At 47.5% G+C, this 22988-nt stretch overlaps 1 protein-coding gene across 1 annotated transcript in view; it reads left to right on the forward strand.

The window, feature by feature from the left end:
• The window catches only part of LOC142243092 (cytidine monophosphate-N-acetylneuraminic acid hydroxylase-like), a 186225-nt gene that overhangs the window by 123968 nt on the left and 39269 nt on the right, over nucleotides 1–22988 (forward strand). Inside the window, exons 5-8 of the mRNA XM_075314674.1 lie at nucleotides 17946–18136; nucleotides 18366–18513; nucleotides 18747–18828; nucleotides 21253–21390. Coding sequence (XP_075170789.1) covers nucleotides 17946–18136; nucleotides 18366–18513; nucleotides 18747–18828; nucleotides 21253–21390 — 559 coding nt within the window. The remainder of the gene's footprint in view (nucleotides 1–17945; nucleotides 18137–18365; nucleotides 18514–18746; nucleotides 18829–21252; nucleotides 21391–22988) is intronic.

The following is a 22988-nucleotide window of genomic DNA, read 5'->3' on the forward strand; positions in this document are numbered from 1 at the left end:
GGGCATTCCACAGTCTGACTGCTCTAACTGTAAAGAACCCTTTCCTATTTAGCTGCCGGAATCGCTTTTCTTCCACTCGCAGTGTATGCCCCCTGGTCCTTAGTATTGTCTTTGGAAGAAATAAGTCATGTGCCAGTCCTTTATATTGACCACACATGTATTTATACATATAAATGAGATCTCCTCTGAGACGTCTTTTTTCTTAGCTAAACATATCTAACTTTTTCAACCTCTCATTATATGGGAGACCTTCCATTCCTTGTAGTAATCTAGTTGCCTGCCTTTGAACTGACTAACTTCTGAATGTCCTTTTTAAAATGTGGAGCCCAAAACTGGATCCCATATTCCAGATGTGGCCTTACAAGGGATTTATAGAGGGGTAACAATACGTTGGGATCACGGGATCTAATCTTTCTTTTTATACACCCTAAAATCTTGTTTGCTTTAGCAGCTGCTGCTTGACATTGATTGATGCTGCTGCTCAGCTTATTTGTAATAAGAATATCCAAGTCCTTCTCCTGTTCTGTAGTCCCATGTTTACTTCCATTTAATGTATACGCAGCTATAGGATTACTCCGTCTTAGGTGCATTACTTTACATTTACCAACATTAAATCTCATTTGCCAAGTATCTGACCATTCTCACATCTTATCCAGATCTTTTTGTAATATGGTACTATCAAGGTCAGTTTTTAATATCCTACATAGTTTGGTGTCATCAGCAAAGACTGACACTTTACTAGCAATCCCATCCACAAGGTCATTAATAAAGACATTAAAAAGAATCGGTGCTAGCACAGATCCCTGCGGCACCCCACTGCTGACTATTGCCCATTTAGAGAATGTACCATTCATGACTACTCTTTGTTTCCTATCTTTTAGCCAATTCCTTACCCAGTTGCATATAGTTTCCCGTAGTCCCTGCTTCTGGAGCTTTAGTATAAGGCTATTATGTGGTACAGTATCAAATGCCTTTGCAAAGTCCAAATAAATCACATCAGCTGCATTACCAATATCCAGGTTTGCACTTACCCCCTCATAGAACCCCAACAGGTTGGATAGACATAACTTATCTTTTCTGAATCCATGCTGCTTGTAAGTTATTATATTCTTTTCTGCAATATATTTTTGCATGTCATTCCTTAAAATGCCCTCAAAAACTTTGCATCCTACTGATGTCAGGATTAATGGACGGTAGTCACCTGCATCTACCCTCTTACCTTTCTTAAATATCAGTACCACATCAGCAATCCTCCAATCCTGAGGCCCCAACCCTCTTACAAGCGAGTCTAAAAAGATGAGCTACAGCGGTCGGTTGATTACAGAGCTCAATTCCCTCAATATTCGTGGATGAATGCCATCTGGCCCTGGGGATTTGTCAATGTTTAATTTACTCACACGTAGGCGTACTTCTTCTTGTGTTAAATTAATTATATCGGGTGGTGAACTTTGATTTTTCACTTGTTGAATGATCCCTGGTACAGTCAGTTCATTGGTGAACACAGATGAGAAATGCCTATTTAATATCTCAGTCTTTTGTTTGTCCTCTATAACTAACTTGTTAGTATATTTTAAGGGGCCAATACTATCCTTTGTTTTCCTTTTGGCATTAATGTATTTATAAAAGATTTTGGGATTTATTTTAATGTTATTGGCAATTTTTGTTTCAGTAGCTAATTTTGCTTTCTTGATTTCTTTTTTTACATTTTCTATTGATATCTTTATTCTTCTGAAATGCTATTTCTGTATTCTCAGCCTTTAAGATTTTAAACGCCCTTTGTTTTTGTTTTATTATACTTTTAACAGGCTTATTTATCCATAGTGCTTTCTTTTTATTCCTGGACATTTTATTACCAGAGGGTATAAGTTTTTTACAGGACTCCAGTAGTATATGCTTAAACTTACCCCGTTTATGTTCAGTATCCCCAGTTACCATATCATTGTCCCAATCTACACATTTAAGCTTTTCCCTTAATTTGTTGAAATCAGCTTTCCTAAAATTCCAGGTTTTAGCATTTCCCCTTTGAAATGTTCTATTGAATATTACTTTGAAGCTTACCATGATCGCTGGTGTCCAAGTGCTCCCGGACCTGTAGATCTGAAATTGTATCCAGTCTATTTGACAGATCCAGATCTAGCAAATTATCTCCCCTGGTTGGTTCATCTACCATTTGAGAGAGGAAATTGTCTTGAATAGTAGATAAGAATTTATAGCTTTTAGCACAACCAGAAGATTCTATGTCCCACTGTATGTCTGGATAGTTGAAATCCCCCATAATAAGTACCCGATTATTATTATTAGCTGCCTTTTTAATTTGTCCCAGCATTTCACCCCCTATTTGTTCAGGTATGTTAGGAGGCTTATAGCAAACTCCAATTAGCATTTTTCCATTATTCCCCTCAGCATGTACATTTACCCATACTGACTCTTTATTGTTGCAGTTCCCCCCAATGTCATCCTTCAACACAGGTTTTAGGTTAGATTTGATAAATATACACACCCCACCACCTTTTTTTTTTCTTTCTTGTCCTTCCTGAATGTAGTATAACTCTGTATGTTTGTCACCCAGTCATGGCTTTCATCTAGCCAGGTTTACGTAATGCCCACCACATCATAATCCATGGTTGACATAAGAGTCTCCAATTCATTTTGTTTGCAAGACTTCTTGCATTTGCCAGCAGACATTTAATACTATTAACACATTTATTACTCCTAGCCTCTCAACGTTCCTTGCATGTCCCATCCCCCCTAATCCTTCATTGATCCCTACCATCTCACTGTCTCTATAAGCTCTATCTATCCCCTTATTTGCTACACAACCCTCCCTCCCCCCAGATCCTAGTTTAAAAGCTCCTCCATCCATCTGACCATTTTCTCCCCCAACACAGCTGCAACCTCTCCATTGAGGTGCAGCCCGTCCCTACCGTAGAGCCTGTAGCCGACTGAGAAGTCGGCCCAGTTGTCCATGAACCTGAACCCTTCCTTCCTGCACCAATTTCTAAGCCACGAATTTATCTCCCTAAGCTCCCTCTGTCTTTCTAGTGATGCTCGTGGTACCGGTAGTATTTCTGAAAACACCACCTTGGAGGTCCTGGACTTCAGCTTCTCTCCTAGTTCCCTGTAATCATTTTTAAGGACCTTCCACCTGGCTCTAACTTTGTCATTAGTACCAATCTGCACCATGACCACTGGGTTTTCCCCAGCCCCACCCAGCAATCTGTCTATCCGATCAGCAATATGCCGAACCCGAGCACCTGGCAGACAACACACAGTTCGGCATTCACGGTCTCGGCGACAGATGATACTGTCTGTCCGCCTAATTATAGAGTCCCCTACCACCAACATCTGTCTGGGCTTTGCTGCACTCCTATTTCCCTCCTTCCTACAGCAGTCGTTTTCCTGGTTGCTAGGAGCAACGTCTTGCTGTAGTGACCCTAATCCTGGCCCTTCATTCCTAATATCAGCCAAATAGGCACATTTACTAGGTTGTACCAGGTCAGGACTAGGCTCCCTGACACTTTTCCCCCTACCTCTTCTTCTAACTGTTACTCAGCTAACAACCTCTGGGTCCTGATCTTCTCCACCTCCACCCTCCTCCATATCACTGGCCCCAGCCAAAGAAAGCTCGTGAGCTCTAAACTCCTCTCCAGGTTTGCAATGCCACTGAGTGTTGCAAGCTGCTCATTTAGATTAGTTTCCTGGGCTTCCAAATATGCAACACGCTGGCATCGAGTGCAGACATATTCACCCTCAAGGCATGCATACATCTGACAAGATACACACCTGGTAGGATTGTCTATGGAGCACCTATTAAATGGGGATAAACGGTAAAGTAGAAAAACAAAGAGAAAAAAAACAATGGGAAACGTATAAGGATAAATTCAAACTATGTTCTTGTGTCAAACTATGAGATTGTGTTTAAACTATTCACTTAGCTGCAATACCCGCACTGTGCTGCAGAACCTCGCACGCTCAGTGAGCGTGATTGCTTCTCCATATATTTCATTGGTGTACTTGTACTATATATTTGTCATAAGGAATATGTTTTCTATGCTAAGAGTAAAGGATGCTTTACACACTACGACATCGCTAACAATATATCGTCGGGGTCTCGTCGTTAATGACGCACATCTGGCGCCGTTAGCGACATTGCAGCGTGTGACACCAAGGAGCGACGATCAACGATCGCAAAAACGTCAAAAATCGTTGATCGTTGACACGTCGCTCCTTTTCATAATATCGTTGGTGGTGCATGCCGCTGGTTGTTCGTCGTTCCTGCGGCGTCACACATTGCTATGTATGACGCCGCAGGAACGACAAACGTCTCCTTACCTGCGTCCACTGGCAATGAGGAAGGAAGGAGGTGGGCGGCATGTTCGGGCCGCTCATCTCCGCCCCTCCTCTGCTATTGGGCGCCGCTTAGTGATGCCGCAGTGACGTCGCTATGACACCGTACGCACCTCCCCCTTGAAGGAGGGATTGTTCGGCAGTCACAGCGACGTCGCTGAACAGGTATGTGCGTGTGACGCTGCCGTAGTGATAATGGAGCACACTAACTGCTTGAAACGCATAAGAATTATTCCTATGTTTCAAGTGCTGGATGTATTTTTTAATTTGTCCTAGAAAATAAAGAAGATAATTTTATACCTTTTTCACATACATTAGAGTGATGGACTTTTTTCCATTTTCTGCTGTTCACGATACCGTTCCCAGTCCATACACATGCCTCCTAGAAGAGGTGACTGTTTCTCCTTCCTTTATACACTGTACATGTTACAAGGTCAGGTTGCCAGAGGAATGACTGCATGATTGCCATATAATGCACCCGATCATTTTAGTTGTACTACCAGTGATATTGGATGCCGCTTAGTGATGCCGCAGTGACGTCGCTATGACGCCGAACGCACCTCCCCCTTGAAGGAGGGATTGTTCGGCAGTCACAGCGACGTCGCTGAATAGGTATATGTGTGTGACGCTGCCGTAGCGATAATGGAGCACACTAACTACTTGAAACGCATAAGAATTATTCCTATGTTTCAAGTGCTGGATATATTTTTTAATTTGTCCTAGAAAATAAAGAAGATAATTTTATACCTTTTTCACATACACTAGAGTGATGGACTTTTTTCCATTTTCTGCTGTTCACGATACCATTCCCAGTCCATACACCTGCCTCCTAGAAGAGGTGACTGTTTCTCCTTCCTTTATACACTGTACGTTACAAGGTCAGGTTGCCAGAGGAATGACTGCATGATTGCCATATAATGCACCCGATCGTTTTAGTTGTACTACCAGTGATATTGGACTTGAAGTTTTTATTAGCCAGTAAACAAGTCGCTGTATTTGTGACCATCATGTTAGCAAGTCATTCAGGACTCCAAACCAAAAAAAGGAAGGGCTTTTTATTACCAACCACTAATGCCTTACTGTTTTTTCCCTTCAATTATTTCTAGTACTTGTTTTATTTTACAATCCCTGCAATGGTTTTACAGTTCTTATGGGAATGTGCACACTGTAGATTCAAAGTGGAGGCAGCCATACCACAAAGGAACGCATGCAAAAAGAGAGTGTTAAAGGGAACCTATCAGGTGCAATATGTGACACGCCCCACTCCAGAACCGGGGGTACTCGGAACCGAGCCGGACTAGTCCGGGGATGTCAGTGGTGTCGGGGTCCAGCTCCGTGACCCTGGCGGTGTCTTTTAATAACTGAAGGGAATGATGATGGTGATGATGGGAGTTGTATTTGCTATTAAGTAAAGTTTGTGACGCCACTTGCGGTGTGTGGCTATGAGAGGGAGCCGCCGCTGCATAGTCTCTCACTGCTGGGGTTAATGGTGTGACGCAGCTAAGATGTTTCAGCTCTCCGCAAGCAGAGCTAGGCCCAGGGAGGAGTATAATGGTGGTCGTAGTGACAGTGGCGCTGAGGCACAGGGCGACGGCAAGTAAACAGATGACACAGGGGCTACGGTTTAAAATGTTTACTCACTGATTGTCCTTTCTGCTCACAGGGGGCCGGTCTACATCAAGATGAGCTCCAGGCGATCCCGAACTCTTCGGATCCCAGTGCCGGTATTGTGACTGGTGGGCCCTTCCTCTATGCACTCTATTGTTGGCTGGTCTCCATGACTTGAAGCTACTTGGGGTCCCCTTCTTTTGTGTAAAAAGTCCCGGTCCATTTGCAGGCAGCGCAAAACTGTAGTGGGCTGGCTCTAAGGGTATGTGCGCACGTTGCTTTTTACCTGCTTTTTACCTGCTTTTTTGCTGCTTTTTCTTCTGCGCTGTTTAATGCCAAAATGGATGTGTTCTTCTATTCAAGCAAAGTCTATGGGAATTTGGGTTTCTTGTTCACACTATGTTGTTCAAAATGCTGCCTTTTTGAGGCAGAACTTTGGTCAAAAACTCAGCTTTTCAAAGAAGCAACATGTCAATTGTTTTTGCCATTTGGGTTTTGCACTGCAAAGCTGAGTTTTTGACCAAAGTTCTGCCACAAAAAGGCACCTCTTTGAACAACATAGTGTGAACAAGAAACCCAAATTCCCATAGACTTTGCTTGAATAGAAGAACACATCCATTTTGGCATTAAACAGCGCAGAAGAAAAAGCAGCAAAAAAGCAGGTAAAAAGCAGGTAAAAAGCAACGTGCGCACATACCCTAAGTCTCAATTCCCAGACTATGTGCTGCTGTGCCCCAGACACTGTGGTGCGTGAAGAAATGTGAAATCTCCTCTTCCGGTAGATTTATTAAGGGAGCTTGAAGCGTCCCCTAACCTAGTGCCCTACGCCGGTCCTGGGGGGAACTAACACCGTATCCCACCGGCGACCGTAATTCCTATGTCCCACCGACACCACTAGGTGAGCTCCTCTCTCGACCGAAGTCCCTCCTGACTCTCTGCTCCAACTGTCACTAACTGTTCTCTGGCTCCTCCCACTCCCCAACCCAACCGCTGTGGTGACCCCCTTTGTGACCCAACCCTGGTCCCAGTCCCCACTGGGGAGGGAAGTCTGCTGTGTGTAGTTTGTGGTGAACTTAAGTGCGGAGGCATCCTATAGACTTAACCACTGTGGTGACCCCCTTTGTGACCCGACCATGGTCCCAGTCCCCATTGGGGAGAGAAGTCTGCTGTGTGTAGTTTTTGGTGTTGTGTGGAACCGGCACTGGTCACCTAGGAATCAGTATGAGCACAGCACCTAAAATCAGGTGCAGTACCCTGTGGCACCTGAAGCCTCAGGGGCGCCACATATGCACACAGCACCACAAGCAGTTCTGGGTTCATATTGCTAATCCCTGCCTAACCGTCCCTGTATATAGTAGCATAGATAAAGATATCTTTATAAAAAGTATTTCTAAAGATCCTTTATGATATTGTGGCGCCCTGGACAAGCCAGGACGTCACAGGTACTGCAACAACACACCCCACACCCCGGTTAGGAACATCTAAGTCAGACACAAATCCTTGTTGCCTCCCTCCAGGGGCTGATGTCCACACCAGGTGGAGCGGAGCCAGGCGGTTGGCTCCTCCCACCGAGGAGTTCACAGTCCTGGAGACGGGAAAAGGAAAGCAGTTGAGTTTAGAGTGTCAGTTAGGGAAGTAGTAGTGGAGGAACTGACTGGCCGTGTCCGGGTACGTGACCCGGGCACAAAAACAGCAAGGTTGGCAGACGGTGGTGACCGTCTGCAGGAGAGGCCGATTGACGCACAACCGTAAGGACCGGGGACGGGCAGTGGCCTGCCGGTACCGGATCGGGGAGCGAAGAGAAGCCAGCACCATCCGGCAGGGCCTACGGACCCCTACCAGGCTAGGAGTCGCCGTAAAACCGGTCAAATCCGTCAGCGCGGAAACCTCCGGGGTTTCCCAGCAGTAAATACCCGACTGAAGGCAACCGTCCAAACCGTGAGGGAGATACAGCTACCGCCAGAGCTAGAGCTCCCAGGGCCAGAGCCTGCAGGCAAAAAGGGGCTCCCTTAGCCAACATACCGCGGGGGAGCGGGTTACCGGTGGGAAGCCATCGGGGCCGAGAACATAACAACGGTGCAGGGAGAGACAGTTACCGCCAGCTTACCGGGAGTGACCGTCGCAGCCATCTGTGGGACTCGTCCATCCAGCCGTTTGTTTTACCAGAGACTCCGTGTGCATTACTGGCTGAGGAAGTACCACTGTGCCGTCTGGAACTGCGCTGCCCCGCGACCCTGCACCTGGCCAAGCCCCGCAATCCACCAAACAGACAACAACTCCGGGCCCCGGGACTGCCAAAATCCCCCTACCCACGGGGGGGGAGAGAAACATCCCAGATGCTCCCTGTCATCGCTCCCGGGATCCACGCACAGAGCAGCGGTGGTGCCCCAACCTCACCACACACCGTGGGTGGCGTCACAAACTGACATCCCAAGCACCAACAAAACTCCCCTTTCACTCACGGGCGAGGAGCTCCGCTCGAGTCCCCGGATCCGGCCCACCGCTTGAGCCACCGAGCAGCAGCAGCAGCAGCGCCGGACCCGAGCGTGGTGAGCGCAGCGCCCCACCGCCCGCGACAACTTGGCGTCACGAACAGGATCCTACCGTTCTACCGCCTGGTGGAAGTGCGCCTTGTGTCCCGCCAGAGGTGTCCGGCCGAAAATTTTCGAGAGCCGCCATATTGGGGCGCGAGAAGTCCCCGCTCGAGCGTCTTCCCGAGCAGTAGAGGCACGAACGTCGAAGCTCCGCCCCAGAAGAAGAGGTGCCAGAGAGACACCAAGGGGGCACGGATGGCGTCTGGCCGCATGTAGACCGCGGCTATAAAAGCAGGGACGCCAGGACCCTGCGGCCATCTTTTGGTTCCTGGAGGAGGCCGCCGCAGCGATGCATCGTCCGACGAGCAACACCGTAACCCCCGTGCCTGGCACCGCGGCGTGGGTGGAGGTCCGGACCGCTCAGCTGCATAGCCGACTGCAGATCCGAGTGCAGCTCCTCTTGGAGGAGCGGGAGGCCGACATGGCGAATGTGGTTGCGGCCATACGGAGATGCGAGGTGCAGGAAGTTTTGGAAGAGCGGGTAAGCGACCCACGCCCCTGTATCCCGATAGGGTCGGCCATCGTGGCTGAGGAGCACGGTCTGCACCCGCTCGCCCTGCTGCCTCCCCCGCTACCCGTGTTGGCTGCTGCTGCCTCGCCACTAGGCCCGCTACCACCGCAACCGGTAGCTGTACCCTGCCAATCGCCCAAGCGGACCGACCTGCAGCCGAGGCCCGTGACCGTCCTGGACCGCTTCCCTGGGAGCTATCAAAAACCATGCCCGTCAGCGGAGATGTACCGGAGGCACCTGCCGTTATCGTGCCAGGTTCCGAACCCGCACCCGGGACCGTGGCGTAGATAAAGGCTCGAATAACTGAATCCAACCGACGCCATCGGGAACAGATACGTCTCCTGACGGAGCAGTGGACCACCGAGGTGGAAACGCTGGCTGCGACTGCCCAGATGCACGAGATGGGAGCCGACGAGACAGAGCTGGTGAGTGACCCACGCCTCCATGTCCCACAGGGACTGGCCACTGCAGCTGGGAGGTCTCTGCCATTACCCATTGGGCACCCCAATGTTAACCTACCTGACTTGCTGCCCCATGCTGCAATGGTGGGGCCCGACGTAATGAGTACCGGGGGCCCAGGGACTGCGACAGCTGGCGGTAACCCGCCTGGTGCAGGGACAGCTGCTAGTGACTCCGGCCCTGACACCGAGCCCGTCTCAGAGTCCGAGGGAGCGAGCGAGAGCCTTCGCTACAACGGCGGACCGGTAGTTTTCTATAGCCCGCACAGCGGTGGAAACGGATACCGGGCACCCCTTTCCCAACGGGCCTGTCACTGCATGTTTGACATGCTGGTAGCGGAGGATGATGCCACTTCAGCAGAAGAGTCGGGGTGATGACAGCGGTCCTCCGCCGCAAGTGTCCCCGTTGGGACCACAGACACCGTTGTGATGTTCTTGTATGTTGTTGAATGTAACCGAATGATAAGAAGAAATAATCAACCGAACTGTGACCAGATTAGCACCGAGATTAAACCGGCCGTTGCCGGCAACTAGTCCCCGTTGGGACCCCTTGCACCGTGCATAAGGAACTACTTACGGACAAGCCCGAGAACTCGCAGGGCAACCACAAACTTGTGGCGTGTATATAAAAATGTTGGCTTGTTACCGTGACCGCCTCCGGAGAGGCTGATTTGGGAGGATGGGCCTGGAGGAAATGGATGGCCCAGGCCCACCACTACCGTAACCGGTGGCAATCCTCCGGGGGTCAGGGGTCCCCCATGGACGTGGGTCCCCTGAAAGAGACCGTACCCGCTCGGACAATTTGGTTATGGACTGGGGCAAGGGGTGCTGCCCACTTTTTAGGGGCAGCATCAGGGCCAGGTTGTTTGGGCAGGGGGAGAGCGGAAGTCGTACCATAAACAAAATGTTGGTAACGTTAAAGCACTGTGCCTCCCGTTATGGGAAGTTTATAAAATGTTTGTGATTTTACATGTTTTACCGTTTTCCTACCTTTTTTCCAGTTGTGAAAATAAAACTGGTGATGGACGAGCAGCCCGCAGACGGTCTGCGTTTAACCAAGGGGGAATGTGGCACCCTGGACAAGCCAGGACGTCACAGGTACTGCAACAACACACCCCACACCCCGGTTAGGAACATCTAAGTCAGACACAAATCCTTGTTGCCTCCCTCCAGGGGCTGATGTCCACACCAGGTGGGGCGGAGCCAGGCGGTTGGCTCCTCCCACCGAGGAGTTCACAGTCCTGGAGGCGGGAAAAGGAAAGCAGTTGAGTTTAGAGTGTGAGTTAGGGAAGTAGTAGTGGAGGAACTGACTGGCCGTGTCCGGGTATGTGGCCCGGGCACAGAAACAGCAAGGTTGGCAGACGGTGGTGACCGTCTGCAGGAGAGGCCAATTGATGCACAACCATAAGGACCGGGGACGGGCGGTGGCCTGCCGGTACCGGATCGGGGAGCGAAGAGAAGCCAGCACCATCCGGCAGGGCATATGGACCCCGACCAGGCTAGGAGTCGCCATTAAACCGCTCAAATCCATCAGCGACGGTAACCTCCGGGGTTTCCCAGCAGTAAAGACCCGACTGAAGGCAACCGTCCAAACCGTGAGGGAGATACAGCTACCGCCAGAGCTAGAGCTCCCAGGGCCAGAGCCTGCGGGCAAAAAGGGGCTCCCTTAGCTAACATACTGCGGGGGAGCGGGTTACCGGTTCTGAAGCCATCGGGGCCGAGAACATAACACCGGTGCAGGGAGAGAGAGTTACCGCCAGCCTACCGGGAGTGACCATCGCAGCCGTCTGTGGAACTCGTCCATCCAGCCGTTTGTTTTACCAGAGACTCTGTGTGCGTTGCTGGCTGAGTAAGTACCACCGTGCCATCTGGCACTGCGCTGCCCCGCGACGCTGCACCTGGCCAAGCCCCGCAATCCACCAAACAGACAACAACTCCGGGCCCCGGGACTGCCAAAATCCCCCTACCCACGGGGGGGAGAGAAACATTCCAGCTGCTCCCTGTCATCGCTCCCGGGATCCCCGTACAGAGCAGCGGTGGTGCCCCAACCTCCCCACGTATCATGGGTGGCGTCACAAACCGACATCCCAAGCAACAACAAAACTCCCCTTTCACTCACGGGCGAGGAGCGCCGCTTGAGTCCCCGGATCCGGCCCACCGCTCGAGCCACCGAGCAGCAGCAGCAGCGCCGGACCCGAGCGTGGTGAGCGCAGCGCCCCGCCACCCGCGACAATATGCTATCAAGCGCTGGGAAAAGGCGCAAGGGCATTAGCTCCTGCGCTCATTATGCCCTCTTAGCATGTTAGCATGCCCACAGGGGGCGTCTGATGCGGTGACAATGGACACAGGTACGCGCGTCACCGCTGATGATGCTGGGGGATGGGCATTGAATAGCATGTTAGCTTGCCCCTTGCGACTAGTCCCTGGCCTCATTAGCATATCATAAAGGATCTGTAGAAATACCTTTTTCTAAAGATCCCTTTATCTTTCCCTTTATCTATGCTACTGTACCCTTGGACAGTTACCTGGGATTAGCAATGTGCACTCAGAACTGCACCTGGTTCTTAGTGCATATGGCACATGACAGGTTCCCTTTAAGCCTTAGATTCCTTAAAGTACCCCCCTTTTACTCTGATTACAGCTTTACATCCCCGTGGATGTAACAGGGCCGCACTGGGATTAAAAGTCAGGTCTTATCAAAAGTACTTCTGTTTCATATACATAGTTTATTGGTGTGCACATTGCTAAAACATCTCTACTGTGCATAAATTACTGTACATGCATTCCAAGTTTTGCCAACAAAGGTTTGAATAAAGGTTTGCTGCATATGAACAGCAGGATATTGCCAACATCTCTGTGCACTTTTCTGAACAATGGTTTTGTTTGTGGAACATAATATCCCGCAGCCTTGACTTAACCAATCCCTCCAGACAGAAACACTGACAACAGGAGTCTCATGGAGCTTCTGGCCAGCTAGCTTGTGTATATTGTTTACCCTCCCTTGCTCCCTCCTTCACTCACTGGCCATTGAAACTAGGATATCTACACTTTTAGCTCACTGAGTCCCCTCCTTCTTCCTGATTGCCAACCTCTCTTCCACTGCTGCAGCCAGACTAGTCTAGCCACTGCCGCTATAGATTAAAAGAGGAGTTCAGAACACACCACCTTCTGGTCCTGAGCTGATCCATTCTCTCACCACATCAAATGGGCTCCAACAGTGTGAGCAGCCCACATCAGGGAGAAGCCCCTCTGGCAAATGACAGAACTGTCAGATGGCCAGTCTGGCCCCGCCGTGGCATTCTATCAAGCAGACACATTAGGTAGCCACCTGGAATGGCTTCCAATAAAGATGAATACCCTGTCAAGTGTCCATTTATGGAATCGCAAGCCTTGAGAAAGTGTTTGCAACCAATAGGTGGGTTTTACAAAGGGAGTGATGGTACTTAGCTGCAAACACTGCTGGCTCCTATTCCAAAACTGTTCTAAGCCAGAATATGGTAAGAACCACTCATTGACATATGAAGGTCATTTATCCTTTAAAACTGATATAATCTTGAAGGTATCCTCAAGCAGTCATGAAAACCCTAAATCTCTATGATGAAACTGGCTATTGACAGAATAGCCCAAGGAAAGTAAGATCAAGAATTTTCTCTGTTATTAGAGTTACTTGCCTTAACCCCTTCAGCCCCCAGCATATTTTGATCCTAAAGACCAGGCCATTTTTCGCAATTCTGACCAGTGTCACTTTATGAGGTTATAACTCTGGAACGCTTCAGCGGATCCCGGTGATTCTGAGATTATTTTTTCGTGACATATTGGGCTTCATGTTAGTGGTAAATTTAGGCCGATATTTTTTGCGTTTCTTTGTGAAAAAAACGGAAATTTCGCGAAAATTTTGAAAATTTTGTAATTTTCAAACTTTGAGTTTTTATGCTCTAAAACCAACGAGACATATGACACAAAATAATTAATAAATAACATTTCCCACATGTCTAATTTACATCAGAACAATTTTGGGAAAAAAAAAAGAAAAATTTAAGGAAGTTATAGGGGTTGAAAGTTTATGAGCAATTTCTCATTTTTACAACAAAATTTACAAAGCCACTTTTTTTAGGGACCACATCACATTTGAAGCGATTTTGAAAGGTCTACATGACACAAAACACCCAAAAGTGACACCATTCCAAAAACAGCACCCCTCAGGCTACTCAAAACCACATTAAAGAAGGTTATTAACCCTTCAGGTGCTTCCCAGTAACTAAAGCAATGTGGAAGGAAAAAATGAACATTTTACTTTTTGCAACAAAAATGTTAATTTAGCCTCAAATATTGCATATTCACAAGGGTAGCAGGATTAAATGAACCCACAAAATTTGTTGGGCAATTTCTACTGAACACGCAGATACCTCATATGTGGCGAAAAACCACTGTTTGGGCACACGGCAGGACTCGGAAGGGAAGGAGCGCTATTTGACTTTTTTGAACAGAAAATTAGCTGGAATCGTTAGCCGCACCATGTTGCGTTTGGAGAGCCCCTGAGGTGCCGAAACAGTGGAGCTCCCCCACATGTGACCCCATTTTGGAAACTAGACCCCTCATGGAATTTATCTAGATGTTTATTGAGCACTTTGAGCCTCTGGGGGCTTCACAAAAGTTAATAGAGTTGAGCTGTGAAAATAAAAAAAATGTTTTTACCGCAAAATTGTTACTTCAACCAGGTAGCTTTTTTTTTTCATAAGGGTATCAGGAAAAACTGCACCATAAAATGTATTCTGCAATTTCTCCTGAGTACACAGACACCTCATATGTGGTGGAAATAAAATGTTTGGGTGCACAGCAGGGCTCAGAAGGCAAGGAGCGTCATTTGACGTTTCAAACGCAAAATTGTCTGGGATAATTAGCATATTCCATGTTGCGTTTGGAGACCCCCTGAGGTGCCGAAACAGTGGAGCTCCCCCACATGTGACCCCATTTTGGAAACTAGACCCCCATGGCATAGAAAAAAAAAAACAGCGGCAGATGGGGGGGGCGGCAGATGGGGCGGCGGCAGATGGGGGGGCAGCGGCATATAAAGGGAGCATCTGTGATTGTGAGACGGCGGCTGGGATAGGGTGGGGGCGGATGGTAGAGGGCGCAGTGGATGCAGGAGCGGCAGAGGAGGGGGGGAGGGGGGGATGGGGGGTGGGAGGTGAGATTGGGGATAGTTACCCTGCAGGATGGATCTAGGCAGCTGGATCACAGGAGATGAAGGAGGCAGCAGATCGGGGAGGGTGAGAGGTGGGGGAGGGAGCGCAGCGCAGATCACGGAGGAGACAGGTGAGCAGAGCACAGATCACGGGGGTGAGAGGTGAGGGAGAGCGGACAGCAGCTCACGGGGGTGACAGGTGAGGGAGCACAGATCATGGGGTGACAGGTGAGGGAGCACAGGTCACGGTGTGACAGGTGAGGGAGCACAGATCACGGGGGTGACAGGTGAGGGAGCGCACATCACGGCGGTGACAGGGGAGGGAGCGCACATCACGGGGGTGACAGGTGAGGGAGCGCACATCACGGCGGTGACAGGTGAGGGAGCGCACATCACGGCGGTGACAGGGGAGGGAGCGCACATCACGGCGGTGACAGGGGAGGGAGCGCACATCACGGCGGTGACAGGGGAGGGAGCGCACATCACGGCGGTGACAGGGGAGGGAGCGCACATCACGGCGGTGACAGGGGAGGGAGCACACATCACGGCGGTGACAGGGGAGGGAGCGCACATCACGGCGGTGACAGGTGAGGGAGCGCACATCACGGCGGTGACAGGGGAGGGAGCGCACATCACGGGGGTGACAGATGAGGGAGCGCACATCACGGCGGTGACAGGGGAGGGAGCGCACATCACGGGGGTGACAGGGGAGGGAGCGCACATCACGGGGGTGACAGGGGAGGGAGCGCACATCATGGGGGTGACAAGTAGGGGGCGAGTAGCCGATCACGGGGGTGAAAGGTGGGGGGGAGCGGGCAGCACATCACAGAGGTGAGGGGGAGAGCAGCACATAACAAAGGAGAGGGGGCACGCAGCATATAACGGAGGGGAGGGGGCGCGCAGCACATAACGGAGAGGGGGCGCGCAGCACATAACGGAGGAGAGGGGGCGGGGCCGGGCAGCACATAACGGAGGAGGAAGCGGGCAGCCGATCTCGAGTGGAGGGGGCTGGCAGCACATCACGGGGGTGAGGGGACGAGCAGCCGATCACGAGGGAAAGGGGCCGGGCAGCAGATCGATGGAGACCGGTGGCACTGTGGCAGATGGAGGGCGGCGGCGGATCGGGAGGCGTGGGGGTGAGGGTGCGGGCAGCAGATTTGAGGGGTGGGGGTGCGGGCAGCAGATCGGGTGGCAGATCGCGGAGGGCAGAGGCGGATCGGGAGGTGTGGGGGTGAGGGTGCGGGCAGCATATACGAGGGGTGGGGGTGCGGGCAGCTGATCGGGTGGCAGATCGCGGAGGGCAGAGGCGGATCGGGAGGTGTGGGGGTGAGGGTGCGGGCAGCAGATACGAGGGGTGGGGGTGTGGGTGGCAGATCGCGGAGGGCAGCGGCGGCGGCGGATCGGGAGGCCGGTTTCATACAGTGCAATGGCAGCGTGGCAACTTCCGGGTCCCATGCTCCGGTCTCATAACAGCATGGGACCGGAGCTTGTCGCCCTGCCATTGCACTGTGTACACTCACTGTGCTGGCATGCTGCAGGGACAGGGGCGGTCATCGGCAACAGGTCCACTGTGATTGGAGACAGCGGTCACAAGGCCGATCTCTCCAATCAGAGCTACTGGAGCTGGGGGAGGGTGATCCAGTGAGGTCACCCTGCTATAGCTGCACTGGCCAGGGCTGGATTTCAATGTTTCAGTCACTTTAAGTGGCTGGAACATTACAGTGGCTGTGATTGGTTGAGCGGCGTTCGTCAGCCAATCACAGCCTCTGTAGGTCCGGGGAGGAGGCACCACCCCTCCTGAGGTCAGGTACAGGTCCCCTCCTCCCCGAATCTGCGGTTTATGTTAACCGATCGCAGTCACCGGAGGCTCCGGTGCCGCGATTACGCCATGACGGAAAGATCCGTCCTTGGTTGTTAAGGCCCAGGGCACCATGACGGATCTTTCGGTCCATGGTCGTGAAGGGGTTAAAAACTGTCCAAAAGAAACTGCAAGAAGCAGGTCTTTATGGTTGCTGAAAAGCAGCCTCTACTTGGGACTGCAAGTAAGAACATATGTGTTTGGGCCAAACAACACAAGGAATGGATATTAGCTAAGTGGAAATCTGTCCTGTTGTCTGATGAATCACAATTTGAGATTTTCGGAACCACCATGCTTTTACTAGAAGCACAAAAGGTGAGTGGATGGTTTCTACATTTGTGGAGGCCACTGTGAAGTATTGAGGGCGGAGGTATGATGGTGTGAGGGTGATTTGCTGGTTATACTGGAAGCACAAATACCCAACATTGTTATCACACCATTCTGCAAAGACATGCAATCGGATCTGGTTTGCCTTGCACTTAGTGGGACCATTGTTTGTGTTGTAACTGGACAGTGACTGAAAACGTATAAACTATGCAAGCGCTAAATGACCAAGAAGGAGAGGGCTAGAGTGTAGTGGCAGATGACATGGGCTCTATAATCACCCATTCTCAACCCAACTGAGATAGTTTGGGATGGTTTGATGGCAGAGTGATGGCAAAACAGCACCCCTGGAAACTCCTTTAAGACTGGTCATTCCAGGTGCTCACCCAATGACGCTGCTTGGGATAATGTCAAGGGTGTGTAAAGCAGTCATCAAGAGCACTTTAAGGAATGTAAAGTTTAAAATATATTCTGGGTTGTTTAACATGTATTTTTTTACTCCTAGTTTCTATACTTCCAGATGTGAAAAGCTTTAGTATGGTGCACCAAATGCTAAATTTATTAAGAAATGCTCACCTCTTAAAAGTTCAGGCATATCTTAGCCTGTCTATACAAACTGAAATTTTGCACAGTTATAATCTAGGGGAGATTTCCACTAGAAGTTACACCAGATCAAAGCTCTGTAGAGAACTATCAATTGGTTTTGACAGGCTCAAAACATAAATCTTCAATAATGAAATTGTATAACAAACTTCTAATATAACAAACTTTGTAATACATTTTCTCTACTTATGAGCCACTTATAATTTGGAAACAAGCATTCAAAGTCTGGAATCCTCTTTGAAAAAGACCATCAATTATTGACTCCTATTTTTTTCTATGATAGGAGAAAAGGAAATGGACAATCTAAAAAATCATTCCTCTTCTATGAGGTGGCCACACCTCTAGAAGACCATTTATCACTGTATTAGCTTGTGATTTAAGAAAAATATCATTGCACATAAAGAATAACTAAGTGCATTAATGGAAAAAAATAGTGACAAATATTTTGTCCCCATAGATCACTTATCTAACGCATGCCTGCATGGAGTTGAAGCTCGGTGAAACATACATGGTCTTTGATCCTTGGCTGATCGGTCCAGCCTTTGCTCGTGGCTGGTGGTTGCTTCACGAGCCGCCTTCGGACTGGTTGGAGAGATTGTGTCGGGCTGATTTAATTTACATAAGTCACATGCACTCTGATCATCTAAGGTATGTACAGTATGTTCAGATCTGTTGTTTAAAAGAATGGTTTTCATGAATTATGTAGATTCTTGCTTTAAACCTACTTTACATTGTACAATGTCAAAGTGTTGGTAGCTCCATAACGTTTTCGACCCATGACAAAGTACTATAAGTATGACTTGAGTTCAGATCTCATTCATGTAGGTTTTATAATAACAATTTGGAAGTTCTTACTAACCATCTTTCTTCTTGACAGCTATCCAACACTTAAGAAACTTTCTGAAAGAAGACCAGATGTTCCAATATTTGTGGGCAAAACTGAACGTCCAGTCTTTTGGTACCTCGACAAGAGTGGCATTACTCTAAGAAATGTCAATGTGGTTCCTTTTGGAGTCTGGCAACAGGTCAGCCATATTTTTAGAATAATTATCAGTATTAGTTTTATAGTCCTATAGGCCGTCATACAATACATTGGGCAGAATTCAGCTTGTGGCTGTTTTTATTACCTTTCTTCATTGTATTAATTATATGCAATATAGTAACAGAAAAGTTGAACATTAAATGAGGTTACTAGATGCTAATGAAAAATAAATTACACCCATCATACCTCCAGTACTCATATTTTTACATGTTTTAGGTAAATGAACATCTTCGTTTTATGATTCTGATGGATGGAGTTCATCCTGAAATGGACACATGCATCATAGTGGAATACAAAGGTAAAAAATTATTAATGATCATTTGTAATAACTTAGTCACAGAGTAATATTTAAAGAGGACCAAACAACAAGATTTTTATATATATACTAGAGCCAATGCTATACTGGCACTATCATGCCGATTGTAAACATACCTTTAGTTGTGAGATGGGATGTATAGTTTCTGAAATACAGGCAAGTAAGGTTTGTGCAATGCACTGTTATTTGATGGTAAGTGCAACAGAATATCTACAGTCCCTGACAGAAGTTCTGTCGCTTATCCATGTTATGTAAATAAAAGCTAATAACCTCACTTTAAATTCATCCATTGGTTTCATAAATTACTCTTTTGAAAGCTGAAACCCTCCCAAATTTGGTTTAGGTTATGAAAATAAAGTTGCTGCAAAACTGAAATATTGATCATTTAATGAACACATTAAGGTCAGATTTTGGCAAGAGAAAGGTTTTGTTGCCCACAGAAAGTAATGTGAAATTCAAACAAATAATTAACTTTTAATACAAAGATATGTTGCATAACATTGGTGAATGAAGTTGTGGTGCTATTAGAGCCATATTTAATATTTTGTGTGATTTCCATGAGCTTGAAGGACTGCATTCATGCGGTTCAACAATGATTCATACAATTTATTGATGAAGTCATCAGGGATAGTAAAGAATGCAGTCTTACATGCCTCCCAGAGCTCATCTAGATTCTTTGGTTTTGTCTTCCAAGCTTCCTCTTTCATCCTACCCCAAACATACTCAATGATGTTCATGTCTGGTGACTGGCTGGCCAGTCCTTGAACACCTTGATCTTCTTTGCCAGGAGGATCTTTGTTGTAGAGATGGTTGTATGAGATGGAGCACCATCCTGCTGCAGAATTTGACCCCTTTTATGATTGGGAATGTAAGAGGTAGCTAATACTTCTTGATATTTTAGGCTATTGATATTGCCTTCCACCTTGCAAATGTTTTGCACACCCCCATATTGAATGTAACCCCAGACTATGATCTTTCCACCACCAAACTTACCTGTTTTCTGGATCCATATGGGCTCCAGTAGGTCTCCTGCAGTATTTGCAACAGCTGTGGTGTAATTCAACTGAAGATTCATCAGACAAAATCCACCTTCTGCCACTTTTCCAGCGTCCATCTCTTTAGCAGTCTGAGTGACTTGGCGAATGCCACACGTTTTTTTAATTGCCTTTTGTTTAGTGCTGGCTTCTGGGCACTGATTCAATCATGGAGGCCATTTTGAGACAGAATCCTACAAACTGTTCTAGTTGACACAGGGATTTGAGGTGACCAGGCCTGTTGGAGCTCTGCTGCATTGGAAGAGAGGCTGGCTTTGGATTTTCTAACCAACAAACGTTCCTCCTGAGCAGTTGTCTTGCAGGGTCTGCCGGACCTGGGCTTGTCAAAAACATCTCCAGTCTCTTCAAATCTTTTTTTAATTCTTTGTACTTGACGCTGAGACACATTAAAGGTGCCAGCCACCTCTGCAGTGGATCTGGTCTTCAGCCTCTTGATAATCAAGGCTTTGGTCGCAGGGTGGATTTTTGGCATGTTGTCAGAGGTCAGGCTGCAGTTCAAGTGAAGGTCTGGGGTGCTGGGTTTCTTTTCATACACACCCACTAATTAACCGATCATTTAGTGAGCAGAGGTGAGGATGTAAACTAGGATTGGGTGCATTATATGACAAGGCGACAAAACTTTTGTCTTGCCAAAATCTGACCTTTCTGTCTTCATTAAATTATCAATATTTCAGCTTTGCAGAAACTTTATTTTCATAACCAAAACCAAATTTGGGAGGGTTTCAGCTTTCAAAAGAGTAATTTATGAAACCAATGAATGAATTTAAAGTCAGGTTATAAGCTTTTATTTATATAACATGGATAAGCGACAGAACTTCTGTCAAGTACTGTAATAGGTGGGACAGGCAGTAGACAGGGGCGGGAATAACTAGCAACACCCAACCCACCTATTAGATATTCCATAGCACCTATCATCAAATAATAGTACAATTCACACACTTTACTTGCCTATATTTCACAAACTATAGATCCGATCTGACAACTAAAGGTATATATAGAATCAGCATGATAGCGCCAGTATAGCACTGGCTTTAGTTTATATACAAAAATCCTGGTGGCTGCTTCACTTTAATTTATTAGTTTAAAATAATGCAGGTAGTAAGTTGTCCAAGTGTGAACATTTAGTGAATAAGAGACACTATTCTAACTAGTTCAAATAATTTACACCCTAACCAAGTCCATCATTGAGTGCTATGCTGATGACTCAATGAAGAGATGTTAGCGCCTCTCTTTGGCCTGAATCTTCCACATTGTTCTAATATTAAATGAATATGCAAAAAAACCCAAAAGATGCATGTTTTTTGTTACTTTTGTCTTTCAGGGAAGTAGTAAATAATGTTTTAACTTGCAGGTCATAAAATACTCAATACTGTAGACTGCACAAGGCCAAATGGGGGAAAACTCCCTACGGATGTTGCTGTAATGATGAGTGACTTTGCTGGAGGTGCATCAGGTTTTCCAATGACATTCAGCGGTGGAAAGTTTACAGGTATAATAAAAAAAGTATATATATAAAGCAATAGAAAATGTAATAAAAACGTTTTCCAGAAAATTGATATTAGTAACTCATTTAGACACTTAAGTTCATTTTGATCCAAAGTCACAAGCACAATAATAAGGTCATAATAATTATACAGCTATGTGAAACCAGCCTTGGAGAACAGAGGTGAAAGCAGTAGTGATGTGTGGTAAAAGAAAAGTAAAAAAAAAATGCCAGAATCAATATTCTAAACAACAGAAGTTGTAGGAAAAATGTATTACAAAATCCATTAGTACATGAACGGCAAACACTGATATTTTAAATAAAGCCTTACAAATTTCAAGAGATACATCTCATCATGCAAAATGAACTTTAAAGGAGTTGTTCGGTTTAAAATTATGGCTGCAGTCACTATGTGTCTGTCTATGTGGCTGTGTGATGCCCTGGACTAGTCAGGTCGTCACAGGGTTCTGCACAATCTTTCTCTCCCCGTGCAGGGCTCAACCCCCCATGGTTCTGGGTCCCCATCTTGCGGTATTGCCTCCACCAGCATTCACAAATCCTAGTTACACCTTGCACCACACCTGTCAGGCACACCAGTGGGTTGCTTAAGCTGGAATAGGGCCGCCCACCTAGGGGTCAGGCAGGGAGGTGGGAGGTGACAAGTCAGTTGGCTCCAGGGAAGCGTAGTGTGTGGGAGCTGAGAGTTGGAGCTCCCAGGGGAGAAGCAAACTAGGTCATAGACGGTGGTCTGGACCTAGAGGAGTCGGACCCCCAAACTCAGGGGATTGAGGCTAGGTAAAAACCTATATAGCAATTAAAAAAACAGCATAAAAGCAACCTCTACTCAAAATATTATGTTTTGCAAGGTGTGCACAGTACCAACATTCCAACCTGTACTTTGAAAAATGAGATTTTTGGCAAAAAATTGCAATTTTTCGAGCTACCTCGCCACGTCACGGCAAATCTCTTGAGGCAGTCCTACACTAAAATATTTTTATTTAAAGTGTGCCAACCGGCCTCACATATGCACAAATAGGACTGCACAGCACGTACCTGGTGCTTTTCAGTCTCGTCTCCATGACTAATTCATGGTTGTGGGCGGGACAGGCCCAGGCACATGCTGCTTGGAATATATAGCCTGTGGACAAGGCTAGATGGCAATGTGTGAACAGCCACCAATCGCCAAAAATCAAGACAGATGGAAAAATAACAATGAAGTGCACTGCAATATGGGGACCAACCAAAAACCTATATAGCAATTAAAAAAACAGCATAAAAGCAACCTCTACTCAAAATATTATGTTTTGCAAGGTGTGCACAGTACCAACATTCCAACCTGAACTTTGAAAAATGAGATTTTTGGCAAAAAATTGCAATTTTTCGAGCTACCTCGCCACGTCACGGCAAATCTCTTGAGGCAGTCCTACACTAAAAAATATTTTTATTTAAAGTGTGCCAACCGGCCTCACATATGCACAAATAGGACTGCACAGCACGTACCTGGTGCTTTTCAGTCTCGTCTCCATGACTAATTCATGGTTGTGGGCGGGACAGGCCCAGGCACATGCTGCTTGGAATATATAGCCTGTGGACAAGGCTAGATG

Source organism: Anomaloglossus baeobatrachus, chromosome 6 (genome assembly GCF_048569485.1).
Source record: "Anomaloglossus baeobatrachus isolate aAnoBae1 chromosome 6, aAnoBae1.hap1, whole genome shotgun sequence".
Lineage (NCBI taxonomy): Eukaryota > Metazoa > Chordata > Amphibia > Anura > Aromobatidae > Anomaloglossus > Anomaloglossus baeobatrachus.